Source organism: Vitis vinifera, chromosome 1, assembly GCF_030704535.1.
Source record: "Vitis vinifera cultivar Pinot Noir 40024 chromosome 1, ASM3070453v1".
NCBI classification, from domain to species: Eukaryota; Viridiplantae; Streptophyta; class Magnoliopsida; order Vitales; family Vitaceae; genus Vitis; species Vitis vinifera.
In genome coordinates this window covers 26,649,807-26,664,369 of record NC_081805.1, presented here as the reverse complement: position 1 = coordinate 26,664,369, position 14,563 = coordinate 26,649,807, and the positions used below count along the sequence as shown (strand labels likewise).

Here is a 14,563-nt window from a genome sequence, read left to right as displayed (position 1 = left end):
TTGAAGTTGACAATGCCTAAGGAGATTCTCATAACATGGGCATCGCCCTTTTGTTAACAAATCTTATCTTTCAATACTTCTTTATATGAATATAAGGTGGGATGGATCTCCGGTGAAGGGTATTTAGGTCATTTCAGAGGCTTGATAACTCGAGGAAGGTGGGTGGGAAGAGTAAAGATTAGGGTCTACTTGCCCCCAAAACGACGGGCACCCACGTCGGATTGAGGGTAACTGACAAAAAATGCCACCTTCAAGTGATGCCCCATTCAAGATTTCCTCAATCTTCTTGTCTCACTATTTTGGATCAGATGCAAAATTTAGGAGAAATCGACCAAAGAATCTCCCTTTGAAATTACCACTATGCCCCTCCCCACTCATGCACTTCCCTAATTTCATTATCAATCATTTTTGGTACTTATTGCCCTTTTGATTTTTTCTCCCCATTTTTCTCTTTGTTAACAAGGTGGTCCATTTTAATTTTTATTTTAATTTTAATGGCTCTAAAATTAGAAGTTCGTTAATAAAATGGATCCATAGACTAAATTTTAAAAATTTTATCTAATCATTTAAAAAATTAAAAGAGTAAGGACAAGGCTTAAGGACATAGGTACAAAATGTAGGATTAATTTATGATCAAAATTAGTTGAAAATTGTGACATTAAAAATACTAACATGGTCAAGCACTTGGCCATGCCCAATTAAAAAAACCTCACTAAGTGATTGGATCCCATGTCACGGGTGCACTCTCTGCCACCCAAATAAATAATTCCAATTTAAAAAAGAAAAAAAAAAGAAAAAAAATCTTAATGGCAAAAAGGTAAATAAAGTGAAAAGAAAGGGGAAATGTGATAAGAAGTGGGGGTAACGTGGGACGGTTGAGATTTAGTTAAACTGAGAGCCTCAAACATTGACAAATGAAGAAGGGCGATTCCGTATGGAGATGGGAAACTCCACTTTTTGCAAATGATCAAATTCGAAGGGCCCATTTGATAATTTTGAAAAAAATAATAATATTAGTAAAATAAAATAAAAAAATAAAAAATAGAGATTCCCACAAGCAAATGGACTCGACCCACTTGTGTAGTATGGAAAGAAAAGTCGAATTGAGGTCTTTCGTAAGCCAAATTGCGGCTAAGATTTTTCACTTTTTTATTTTTTAAATATTTTAATTGATGAAAATTGAGCTTTTGGTTTCAGAGTCAAAGGAGTTTGCGTGTGGGTGTTGAAGAGGGGTTTAAGGAGAAAGAGAGAAACGTCAAAGGCTGCAATTATTGTGTTTTGAGTAAAATGTGTTGTTCAGTGGAAAATGTCCTTTTGCTTCTTTAATCTTCTTCTTTTTTTATTTCTCTAATTATTATTATTATTATTATTATTATTATTTTTTGAGAGAGAGAGGGGGAGGGAGATTGTGTAGGTGGGGTTATTTTTTACTTTCATTAACTCGTGCTTCATGTTTGATTGGGAGAATTGGTTTTCCTTCTAGAAAACCATGTAGGAAAAAAATAAGGGGTTTTGGAGGAATGAATAAAAAGTGGGATTTCTCCTATTATCTTTCAATAGGGAGAATTGGGTTTTTGAGGAAAATAAATAAGAAATTATTAAAAATAGTTTTCTAATTTTAAAAATATTTTTAATAACATTTTTATTTATATATTCTTTTAAGAATTTATTCTTACAATAAGTTATCTTTGATAATAAGTTTAAGAGATTTTTAAGTCTTTTTTTTTTCAAGAAAAAAAATAAAATAATAAGAAATAATTTGAAAATTTTTGTATTTCATGTTATCTTCTTCATGAAGAATAAATGGAAAAAAATATATTTAAATTCTCAAGCAAGTGAGAAATTATTAAACAAATTCTTTTTTTTTTTTTACATGTTTGATTTGAAAAATTGGGTTTGTAGAGGAAAATAAAATAGTGTGAGATTTCTCTTTTGTATATGTTCAATTTGGAGGATTGGGTTTTTGAGGAAAGCCAAAAAGAAGTGAGATTTCTCTTGTTAATTTGGAGAATTAGGTTTGCAGGAAAGAATGCAAAAGATTATTAGGGTTGGAAGGAAATCAATAAAGAGTGGAATTTCTCTTTGAGTGCTTAATTTGGGGAATTGGGTTTTTAAGGAAAATTAAAAAAAAAATTAGATTTTTGTTATTCGTATGATTGAAAATTTTTATTAGGTTTAATTTGGAGTGATTAGGAGAATTGGGTTTTCATGAAAAGCGTGTAATAGAATTCACAAGCTTTGAAAGTGAGATTTCTCTTGGCTCTACACTTCATTTTGAAAATTGGATTTAAAAATGATTAATCATAATAAAGGGTGATTTAGTGGTTTGTTTGAAAACTACATAAAAACCATTTTATTAAAAAAAATCTTAAAAACATTTTTAATAATTTTTTTTTTATGATAAACACTTTTTTGAAAACTTGTTAAAAACCAATCATTTTCTAAAGCAAAAATAATTTTAATCGAGTATTAAGGTAGATTATTAAAAACATAAAACATATTTTAAATGTTAAGAAGTATAATATATATATAAAACTAAAATCCTATGATATCAAAACTGGGGTTTATATTTTCAAACCGTCTTTCTATAATTTACATGTTTGTTTCCTGGGTTTATAAGTCTAAAAAATGACTTTTTGCTCTTTGATATCCTTAAACTTTTATTAAATTTAAGCCTATAAGAAAATTAGTTGTTTAATATTTGGAATCTCGTATTTCAAAAAATTTTATTAGTGAATAATTTGAGAAAAAAAAATCTTACTAAACAATGTTAGATTCTCCTTAAATAATAGATTTGAAAAAAATGAGAAGTCAAAAAGTAAGATTTCTCTTTAAATGTTTGATACGGAGGAATTGGTTTTCAACCAATCAAATGGTAAGGGAGATTTTTTCTTTACATTAAACATGCTTGATTTGAAGAATTGGGCTTTGGACAAAACAAATAAAAAGTGGGATTTCTTGTTGGATTAGAAAATTTGGGTTTTGAAGAAAACAAATAAAAGTTGTACTAGACTTCTTGTTGGAAGCAAACGACAACCTTACACGTTATAAAGCTTAGTACCAAACGCTGAAGATTCTTATGAGCTGATAAATTGGAAAATTTCTTTAGTTTTCTAGGGAGGTCCATTTGAATTTTGAAGAAGATAGTTGATTGGAGAATTGAGTTCTTAAGCAAACCAAACAAATACAAGTTGTAGACAAAAGCAAAGAAAAATTTAAGTTAAAAAGATAAGTAAAGAGTAGTCTAAGAAATTAGAGTTTCTTACAAGGAGAATAATCATAATTTTTTTATTATAATTTTTAATTGGAGCAGGCTCCTTTGATTTTGAAAATTGGGATTTGAAGAAAGCACACAAAGGATCATATTTCTCTTCTTATTTTTTTATATAAAATTCTCAAGATAACAAATCAAACTTATAGTGGCAAGCAAAAGAAAGCTTTCTTAGAATAAAATTAATTGAGAACTTTTCTTAAACTTTATGTCTTATTTAGAATATTTGAGGAAAAGTCCGAAGATGGTTAAGCCAAAAAAAAAAAAAAGGGAAAAGAAAGAAAATTATTAATGCAAATCTTTCTTTATTTTTTTTTGTTTCATTTAATATTAAAAATTTGAAGTTGGACATAAAAATATTTTAAAATTTATGTATATATTTTATATTTCCCTCCTTTGTTGGAGTAAATAAAAGAATTTGAATTCTTTTCTATAATTTTTTTCTTAATACTTTCTGTGATCCAAATAAAACTAAAACGAGTTCATTACTTTTATTGAATTTAAATTTGACATTCATGTTTAGAATATGATAATTAATGAATTAAACCCGAATCAACATGACCCAATGGTAAATGCTTTATACATATTAAATTATTAGCTTAAAAAGAGGTGCACTAAATGAAAGTGAAATTGATGTTGAGGAAGAAAAAATGAAGAGTCCTTTATGTCAATCATTTATATATGAATGCCCCTTTTTTCACAAGCCATCATTGGGCATTTTAAAGTGGTGTTACGTGTACATTCTTGTGACTATGTTTTCCATATAAAGAAACCCCACATCCTAAGCCTTCACGCCCATTGAGCTCTACGAGGATGAGCACCACACCCTTGAGAAACATAAACAAAGATGAGATGAAGACACTAAAAATAAAAAAATAAAAAAATAAAAAAATAAGATTTCAATCCACAAACCACAACCCAAATGTCATATGAGGAGAATTTCTAGAAAAGAGGGTGGAGGAATTCAAAAGTCACCATGGAGTTCAAAGTTGACCTAGGCAATCTTTAATGATGAATATGCCTTTAAGGGCTTATCACTTTTCAAATAGAATATTTCTTTTTGGTTTTTTGAGCCCATTTTCTTCATTTTCAAGCCTATTTTGCCAATCTCCCTCAAGCAAGACATGTTTTTTTTATTTTTTATTTTTTTATTTTTTATTTTTAAATATCATATATTTATGTGTGTAAGCATCAAATGAGTACAAGGATAGCTGCCTTTCTTCACTTTGAGGTAAGCTAGGGTTTGGAATATTGTTCTTAACATATTAAGGAAAACCCTAAGATTGATTTCATCACTACTAGTCATCTTTTAACTTATTTTACTTTGCTACGTAAACTTGAATTAGACTTGCAATTGCAAGTTGCAACATGGGGGGTCTAGTTGATTGAGTAACTATCAGGCACACTTCACCATCATTTCCAACTTCACACAAGTTATTATTTAAATAAGTCCCTAACTTTGTCCATTCTACCCTAAACATTGATCTCATGTTAAATATTATTAATCCTAAAAAATTACTATTTATTTAGAAACCATACCAATAATATATGGTTTTTTTTTTAGTTTCAAAGATGAAGTCATAATTTCCAAAGATATATAATAATATTATAAAATTTTTATTAAATATAAATCAATTAATGCAGGATATTTGTACGAGAAGTAATTTTCTTTTCTTTTTTTGTAAAATAAAAAATAAAGGTTAAATTACATTATAAATCATTCAAAATCAATCATAAAAACTAGATTTCAAAGTGGGGATGGTATTTTTTTTCTTTTTTAATTATGAAAAGACCCTTCAAAGTTTGATACACCAAAATTGTGGGTTTGTCTCCAAATGTCATAAATGTGTGAAAAAAACCAGAAAAAGAAAAAGAAAAATCGTACACAAAGGGTACATGAAGTGTGTAAATGAGTTGTAACAACCCAATGGAAAAGGGGGAGGTGAGGAATGTCCATGGCCTACTTTAGAGAAGCTTCCTCTGAAAAAGGGTGATGGAAATAACAACAAAGGAGTGGTGTCTTTGGGCATGTGAACAAACTGGCCCGCCTGATATCATCAAATCACAAAAGGAAAATTTAGGCAACTCCTTCACTCTTTCAATCCTATAAGCCTCACATTCCAGTCTCACAAGCAAACTGCATTGTCTTTTACCCTTTCCTTTTCCCTTTTTTGGGTTCTCTTAGGGGTGGTGGGGGTGTTTGGATTTCAAGAAAAATTATTGTTTTCACATGATTATGCATTGTATTTTCTCCTCAAATATACACACACGTATACATTTTTAGATTCTTTAGTGGGGTTCTTGGAAGTTAACTTTCTAGGGGAGTTTTTGTGAATGATTGAGCTTCTCTAGTACTAGAAATGAGAACTGTTTTACTTTTTGGTGATATGGGTTATTTTTAAAAAATCTTAGAAATAAAAAAAATAATATATTTAGGGTAAAATTACAAAATGTTTTAATTAAAAATAAAGACAATTTTAATAATTTAAAAATTTTAATTAAATAATAATGTGTTGGTTTCTTTCTCTTCACGTCTCCTAAAAATTGTATTTGATTCTTAAAAATATTGTTTTTTTTTAGCATTTAGGAAAGAAATGTTCTGTCCAAACATCATTGTGTTATCCTTATTTTGGAACATAATTATTTAAAAAAAAAAATTAAATAACAAGTTCCATTGTTTTTGAAACTTTCTCCTTTAGATGGTGTTTGGCTGGGGATGGGGAAAGTGGTGTGGCAGCAAGTGAAGCAACTTTTTGGTGCAAATGGGGCACATGAGGCAAATGGAATTATTCAAATTCCAAGCCACTTTGAATTTTTCCTTTTTTTTTTTTTTTTTTCTTCCTTTCTCTTTTGTGAAATTGGTAAAGGAATCCAAGGAAATTTCCTTTAACAAAGCTTTTGATGCAAAAACACGTGTGACCCAAAAAAAGGCATGGACAACTTTAATAGTGTATCCAAACAATCACCAAACTTTATGTTTTGTTTGGGGTTTCCACACCCATGCTCTGCCCATGTGGTGTAAAGGAACGTATGGCAATTCAATATGGGCAAAATCTTATTTTATTTCCCACTTTTGTTTGGGAAAGGCAATGCATTTGAATTTAAGGTTTCTTTTTTTAATTATATATATATTCAAGTTTATTTCCTATTATCAATTTCACATTTTTTTATTTTATTTGTATTCTCAGTTTTGGGCTGGAGTGAGGCTGTTAAATTCAGCCCAGAAGCAAAGCCCAGTCAATTGGTAGCGGCCCAGGGAGGACCCTTGGACCACAAGGCCGTCCATTTCAACTAGGGCTGTAATAGGACGAACTCAACCCAACCTCAAAAGAACAAAAAAAAACATTTTTTTTTTAATATTTTCCAAAAACAAGGGTATTTGACATTCAAACAAACTTCAATATCTCGTTTTAGTGCTTTTGAGCTAAATTTGCATCCCCTTGCACCTTTCTCAATCCTTTCTTCTTTGTAATTCTTAAGCTTAAATTGTTGTCAAGACATTGTAAAGACAAGTCTCTTAAAACCCAAAATTAAAGTTTTAAATGTTTAAAAGCCTTAAAACCCTTAACTTGGTGGAAAGTGGATGTGGATCGAGATTAAACCAAATAGTCATAAGCTTCGTGTTTCATCTCTCTTATATTTTTTCTATTTGCTCATTTTTGTTAGTTACAATCACTTAAAATTTATAAAATTAACCATTACTTAATTCCTTCTTTTTCTTAGATGATTCGTGTAAGTAAATTGACTTGACTTTACACTCATTCCCATCATACTTTCATTCTTATTCCCGTATAACAAACTCACCTTTACATTAGGATAAATCCTTCTCCTTCCCTTTTTTCCAAATAAAAGGAGGATGCGGATAAAATCAATGAAACGGAAGAGATCCGAGTAAATGGAAGGAAAAAACAAATTATGAATTCCACTTTAAAGAGACATGTTACAAAAATAGCCCAGTTTATGAAACTTCTTATCTGGAGGGGAGTCAAGAAAATTCAAAGCTAGAAATACTTAAAGAAAATGAAGATAATAAAAACAAAAAATAGTTTGAAAAACCCCTTATGACTCTTATTTTATATTTGGGGATTTGGATTCTTTAAATATTTTTTATTTTATTGATTAAAGAAAAAGAGGAAATTAATAATAAGATGGATACAGAAGATACGAGAAGATGCGTCCACCCTTTACATATTTGATACTTTCTTCTACAAAGAAACTCATAACACCAACCCATTCGTAATTCATATATATGTTCTAGAAATATATCCTCTACCGGCATTTCAAATTTAAGCGGGAAGCATAGAGGCCCTAGAAGAGGTAAGAAGAGGAAACCTCACAACCGTTCGGAGGTACAATTGTGACGTAACTGTTCAAATTTTCTACTATTTTTCTCCAATTCTTGAGATAAGTTGGCAACACTAAAGACTTACACTGTTATAATGTATGATATTCCTAAAACCATTAGAAGCCTAATCTTTATACATATAGATAAACCATGTTTACAACAAGAAGATAGCTCAATATTCTCATTCAAGGTAAGAGATAACAATTTTGTTTTGAGTTATTTAATTAGAAGTAATAAATCTAACCCTCATTATTTTTTCAGCCTAAAAAATATTTTTTTTTCAAATAAAATTACTTTATTTTTTTTAAATAGTATTATATTTTAAAATTTACATGTGAATGAGCAAAATATTTTTATAAAAAATTGATGTCAGATTTATAAATTTAAGATTATTTCATCACTTTTAATTAGTTAATCTTTGTTTTGTTTTCTAACTAGTCCAAATTGAGCTCCTCGTCCGGTGGGAGAAAGGAAGAGATAGGAAAGTATTGAATGCTCTGGCCCCAAGAAGTACATCTTAGGCTTCTCTTTCACCATGTTTCCATGGCTTGAACTTCATTTTCTTTGTACTTTGAAAGCCATGTCAATAACTGTAACATTTCTTTTAGCCAAAATAAAAAATAAAAAGTAGGATGCTAGTAAGCCATGTCAATAACATTTAATGAGATTTATTTTTTTTCATATCTTAATTAAAATTATAATATATATATATATATATACATTTTTTTTTTCTGCATGAATCCTTATTGGACCTAGGCATGTGATGCTTAAATGAGAAGCAATGGAGAATAAATGCTTTCATTGGATAGAAAAGATTATCATCTACGAATATTTAAAAGAGAAATAAGGTTCTTTCAATATATAAAAATTAAAAAAAATAAAAATAAATTAAAGCCCTTGGCAAGGGTATTAGAGAATGCACTATATTCACTATCCCAAGCACATAATAGGTGGTGAGACTCTAAAAACAGTTTTTAATTGCTTTATCAAAAAACAAAAAAAACAAAAGAGGTTTGTTGTTATTTAATGTATCCAACAATGTCTTCAATATATAAGTGTTTTTAACACTCTGATCCACCAATAATACACATCTAAATATTATCATATGATGGTGATGGTTAATGCTAACCATTGTCACCAATAATTTTTTATGACTATTAATCCGCTATATTATGTTGAACACTTAACACATCTATAAAATAAGTGTAACCAAATTGACTCATGGAATTTATTTTGTATTCATATGAAACCAACCTTGTTATATCTGTCCGATTATTGCACCATGTAATCCTTTGGCTAATTCTTACATAACATCACACATTATACTCAATTGAGTTTTATCTATGTTCTTCATAACCCTATTGAAAGAATTAGTTATCTTTTGGTTTTACTAAAGGATTATTACGATCGATCATCAAACTCCTTCATAATTTACTTGTTTAATTTTTTTTATTAAATAACATAGGAAATGATGTCTCCCAAGGAACTCTAGTTATGATATTAGGTTCTTGTTTTCAATTTTCTTTGTCACCATTGCCGTTTGTAACACTAAATCCAATTACTTTAGCATATAAATTTTAGAATTCTTGTGCCTCATATATTGAGTTGAACTCTATTTTCCATAGACCTTCATATGTCAAATAATTTCAAATCTTCTCTAAAATAGACTTAGACTCTTAGGATTTAGGCCAACATGATAATATGAAAGAGTACAAAGAATGTGAGAAGATATATAAAGAATGTCAAAGGAGTATGAAGAATGTAAAAAAAATACAAAAATAATAATAATAATAATAAAATAAAAAAGGAGTAAAGAATTTAAGAAAAGCTACAAGGAATATGAGATAAAACATGCATAATGAATATAAGATAGTATGAAAAATGTAAGGAATTGTATGAAAATGTGAGAGATGATACAAAAAGTATAATAGGGGTAAAAAGAATATTAGAAGAATATGAAAAATGTGAGAAATGACATAAATAATCTAAAAATTAGTATGAAAAATATAAGAAATGATACAAAAAAGATACGAACAAAATGAAAAATATAAAGATTGTGCAAAAAAGAACGAAGAATGTAAGAAAGGGCAAAACGAATGTGAAAGAGGGTACACAAAATGTGAGATGGGTACATAACAGTACCCCTTCTTATATTCTTCGTACCATTTTTTACGTTCTTTGTATCATTATTCATATTTTTGATACTGTTTTTCGTAGTCTTCATACACTTTTCACATTCTTCATACCTCTCTTACATTCTATCTATCATCTCTCTCGTTTTTTATATCATATCTTCCACAACCTCTATACTATATCTCACATTTTCTATCTCACATTTTCTATCCCCTCTCTCATATTTTTACATCCCTTCTCAAATTCTTCAAAATGTATTGTCATTTTCTTTGTACCATCTCACATATTCCATATCATTTGTATCCCTCTCACATATTTCATACATTTTCCCACATTCTCACCCTTTTCCATATTTTTCTTACTCGTGTTATGTTTTTCATATCATTCTTACTTTATTCATAACTTTCCTTGTATTCTTTATATAATTTATGTGAGAAAAACAATTTAAGATAAAAATATGTTTTTACTATAAATATGCGAAGGTAAAAAAATAAAATGATATAAAATATTAAATTTTATTAGAAATAAATTGATGAAAATATGACTAAATTATCTCAATTTGATCAATGGAAAACTCAATTGTATTTTTTTTTTAAAAAAAATTCTAAAATAAAATACTCTTCAAATATTATTAAATATAAAATTTTTAATTACAAAATTCACATTTACATAAATAAAAAAAAATTGTGATAAACATTACCTATTACCTTAACACTTATAATTACTTGTAATCTTTCTCACAACATTTTATTGAAGAAATACAAATTCCTCGCTTTTATATCTTTTTAGAAGATACAAAATCTAATCTTCAAATTTTGATCTTTTGGAAAGAATCTTGTAGCTAAAATCATTTAATTTGTATATTCCATGTAGTGAGAATCAATTAATTGTTGTATTTTCTTCTTTTAGATAAATGTTAAGTACCACACACACAAAAAAATATAGGTCCAATTTTTGAAAGTAAATTATAATTCAACTACTAGCATATAAATATTGTAATCAGGATACAAAAATGTAATCAAAACATGAAACTATTCAATCTGTTAAATACAAATTTAATAATTTACATTTCGTACACATTTTACATAAAGATAGACCTTTGGCTTGGATGAATATTACCTTCCATGTGAGAACGCATTAAATTTTAATTATTTTTAAAGGATTCATCTTTTCTATAAAATAAAAAATGAACACAAAAAACACAAATTTTCCCTTAAATAAAAGTCTCTTTCTAGCTAGTTCTTGCACTTTGTTAGAGGTTATGATTGCCAAAGAAAATAAATAAATAAAAAATAAAACCTTCAATGTGGACAAATCAAAATATAATTACCTTTTTTCCTTCTGCCCATCATATTTGAGCTTTTGTATTGGATTCTACATTCAATCGCGGGCAATCTAAGATAAAAGAGGGGGATATGGGTCAATTAAGCGATCACCAAATCAAATATAGTCCCCTGAATGTAATATGAATTCCAGAAAAGCTCTTCTTATTTTTTCAAGCCTTATATGATAGACAAAACACCTTATAAAGATCTCTTTTGCTGTATTTTGGCTTAAAGAAACTGTACAAAGAGATGGAGCTTATTAATTGTTACAAATTCCACCTTGTGGCCACATAGCACTTGCTTGCCAGTGAGTGCAGATCCAGGAAAGGGGTGGTAGCTGGAGAACTGCAGGCGGTGTGGGCACCATCAGAGCTTGGCAAAAACAGGCTTCCTCTTCTGGATTTGAGCTGAGACGGCTTCGGCTAAATCACCAGATAAAAGCATGCCGGAGTTCCAAGTTGCAACATAATCTAATCCTTGATCCACAGTGAGATCTCGACCTCTTAGTAACACTGCTTTTGTCCCGGTGACAGCAAGAGGAGACTTGGCTGCAATTCCTGCCATAACATTTCCATGAGACCAGTGTACATCTTTCAACCTTTAAGTAACATTTTCCTATCCTACTAGATTGACATTTGAGAAATGCTAGCTACATTTCTCAGGGGCATTCTAATGAAATAGTATGTAATTCCATGTATTTGAAAACAGCCTCAACAGAAAGAGCTATATGAAATTTGCTTAGATTTCATTGGGCAAATGAGAGCCCTTATGGATATGTTTGGTTCTTGGAAAGTAAGGAAAAAAAAATGCTATGGAAAATAATTTCCTTATGTTTGGTCATCCTATTGAAAATACCAAAGAAAATCAAATATAATTACAATTAATTACAAACTTATACATTTCAAATTATTTAATCTTTATTTGAGTCTGAAGTAACATATAAAAATAATTTATTGACCTTAAATCTATCTTTTATTTTTCTTCACTTTTTTTTTTTCTTTGCACTTTTCCTCTCTATTTTCTTTCCCTCACATTTTCCTTCAAATTTTTCAGGAACCAAACGTAGCTTACATATGAGAAGTTGAAGAAAAACACAGGCATATTCGCAGCCTCTTTTTTTCCTTTCTGTTCTGTGTGATCTTATAGATTATAGCAGTCATCATATTTTCTCCATCGCAATCCCTTTTTCCAAGATGAAGACAACATTTTGGAATATGAAAGAAGAAATCAATCTTGTTTCCAGTCATGATTAGTAGCTATTTGTCTTTGAAGTTGCTTCATGCACTACTAAAAAACCAGAATCCTCAGGTGGTCAGTTCAGACCTTTCCGTGCTATGTTGTAGCATACTACATTAATGTAAAATCCTTTCTCTAATGAGTCTATAAGTTCTATTCTGCATGGTATGATTATTTTTGTTACTATTTTTCAACTCAAGATAATAAAAAGATACTATAGAATGGATTTCATCATCCGACCAGATCACAAATCAATGAAAATTCTATTAACAAGACCTTTTCAATTGTAGCGAATATCTTATTACAAAAATTTCTTGCTAGTTCAGGATATCAAGAGGTGCTAGTTGACATTTTATATTTAGTTAGCACTCATAATCTTCTTAGAAAGAGACCCAATCCAGCATAGAAATTAAAAGTATTACTGAAATAAATCTACAACTATTGAACCTGAAGTTTGTAAAATGGACCAATTCATTTCTATCCTGTATCCCTAATTGACGCAGCCTCTCATACTTCAATTGTAAATTCTAGCATCACATGAAAGGTCTCATATGCCAGATAGAAGCATCACTGCATCAGTAGGAAGCTTTGCAGCTATTATCTGGCATGTTCACACCTCTTATATACCGACTCGAATAAAATAGGAATGGTAAGTTTTACTCTTCAACATCCATTTAGGGGATCCAAGCTTGAGTCGGTTTTATATTAGAAATAAGTCGTACCCACCAGCACCAATAGGCAGCCTTTAGCTATTATCTTCCGCATTCACATCTCTTCTATACTGAATTGAATAAAATAGGAATAGTGCGTTTTACTCTTTCATATCTATCCACATGGGATCTGAGCTAGGGCTGGTTTTATGTTTGAAATCAATCCTACCTACCTACCCCACCAGCATCAATAGGCGTACCTAGGATTCAGTCATCCTGAAATTGAGCTATGGATCACCCTCTCACCCAAACAGCTCGCAACAAAGAAGGATGGAAGGGACAAGCAACAAGGACCAAAGACTATAGAACAAATGACTTGTCAGACTTACCATTTCTATCCAGCTCAATGCCAATATAATCAGGCTTGAAATAGAATAAATAATGATAACAGATGCTGGTTGAATCCTAGAGAGATTATGCAGAACCTATGAACCAATTGTGTAAAGGAAATTAAGCAGAACTCTGCACCATTATTTGGAAGCCATGGGACCAGTGATCCTAGAATTTATCGTATGAGATTGGGCTTTTCCACATTACTTAGACCATACAAAATACGGTTTCGGTGGTTGATCATCTAAAACAATAATTTTAATCAGCTACAGTAAAGAAAGAATATTCGTAAAAGTTTTTGAAATTTGAAGAAACAGAGCAACATAATGCTAAAATCAGAAATAGAAGATGTAGGAAAAAGCCATTTACCTTCTGCAACTAGTCTTATGCCTTCATCCATGGCTTCCTTGGAGGCAAAAACCGTAGAAACCAGACCCAACGATTTCGCCTCAGAGCCCGAAAATCGCCTTCCAGTCAGCGCCAATTCGACCGCGTTACCGTACCCAACGATGCTCGGGAGCCGCTGAAGCGTACCGACATCGGCAGTGATCGCCAGATCCACCTCTTTCACGGAGAAGAATGCGTCCTCCGTACAAAACCTGATGTCACAAGCCGTCACAACATCAATCCCAGCGCCGATGCACGCTCCGTGGATCCCGGCGATCACCGGCTTCCGGCAGTGCTCGATGGCCGTGATGGCATCCTGCAAGAACTTAATATGCCGTCGGAGCCTCTCCCCGGTGCGGCCGCGGTCACTGGATTGGGAACGTTCGGAGATGGAGTCCAAGACTTTTAGGTCGATGCCGGAGCAGAAATGGGCTCCGTTTCCGGAGAGAATAATGACGCTTACGTTAGGGTTTTGGTCGAGGGAATCGAGGGCTTTGGGAAACTCTGAGAAGAAGTCGAGGGAGAGAGCATTTCGGAGAGAAGGACGGTTGAGATTGAGGTGGAAAACTGAAGATTTAGGGCTTCTCTGAACAATTTCTAGGGTTTTGTAGTTTTCCATAGTTCGAGTATGGACTATCGAAGATGGGAACTGAAAGAAAGGAAAATCTGGGAAAATGCCTGGCCCTGTTACCAAACAGTAGCTAAAGCTAAAAAAAATAAATAAATAAAAAAGGTCCTACCGGGAGTCGAACCCAGGTCGCTGGATTCAAAGTCCAGAGTGCTAACCACTACACCATAGAACCATTTTATTGCATGGTTTAGTAAT

General features: G+C 31.0%; 1 protein-coding gene and 1 non-coding gene across 2 annotated transcripts; both read right to left on the bottom strand.

Annotated features, from left to right (window-relative positions):
* Window positions 1-11,196: 11,196 nt before the first annotated feature.
* On the bottom strand, window positions 11,197-14,523 carry LOC100249010 (delta(3,5)-Delta(2,4)-dienoyl-CoA isomerase, peroxisomal). Its single transcript, XM_002265304.5, has 2 exons — window positions 13,720-14,523; window positions 11,197-11,631 (listed from the first exon to the last, which is right to left on the bottom strand). Exons 1-2 carry the CDS (start codon window positions 14,354-14,356, stop codon window positions 11,441-11,443), a joined length of 828 nt encoding a protein of 275 aa, XP_002265340.1. The 5' UTR covers window positions 14,357-14,523; the 3' UTR covers window positions 11,197-11,440.
* Window positions 14,469-14,540, bottom strand: TRNAQ-UUG (transfer RNA glutamine (anticodon UUG)). The gene has a single exon. It is a non-coding gene; the product is annotated as a tRNA-Gln (tRNA).
* Between the last annotated feature and the right edge of the window lie 23 nt (window positions 14,541-14,563).

Bases quoted from the DNA above. Each gene is read 5' to 3' on its own strand.
- LOC100249010 (XM_002265304.5), bottom strand. From the start codon at position 14,356: ATGGAAAACTACAAAACCCTAGAAATTGTTCAGAGAAGCCCTAAATCT. The intron at 11,632-13,719 runs GTAAATGGCTTT...ATGTTATGGCAG, and splicing joins CATAAGACTAGTTGCAGAAG to GAATTGCAGCCAAGTCTCCT.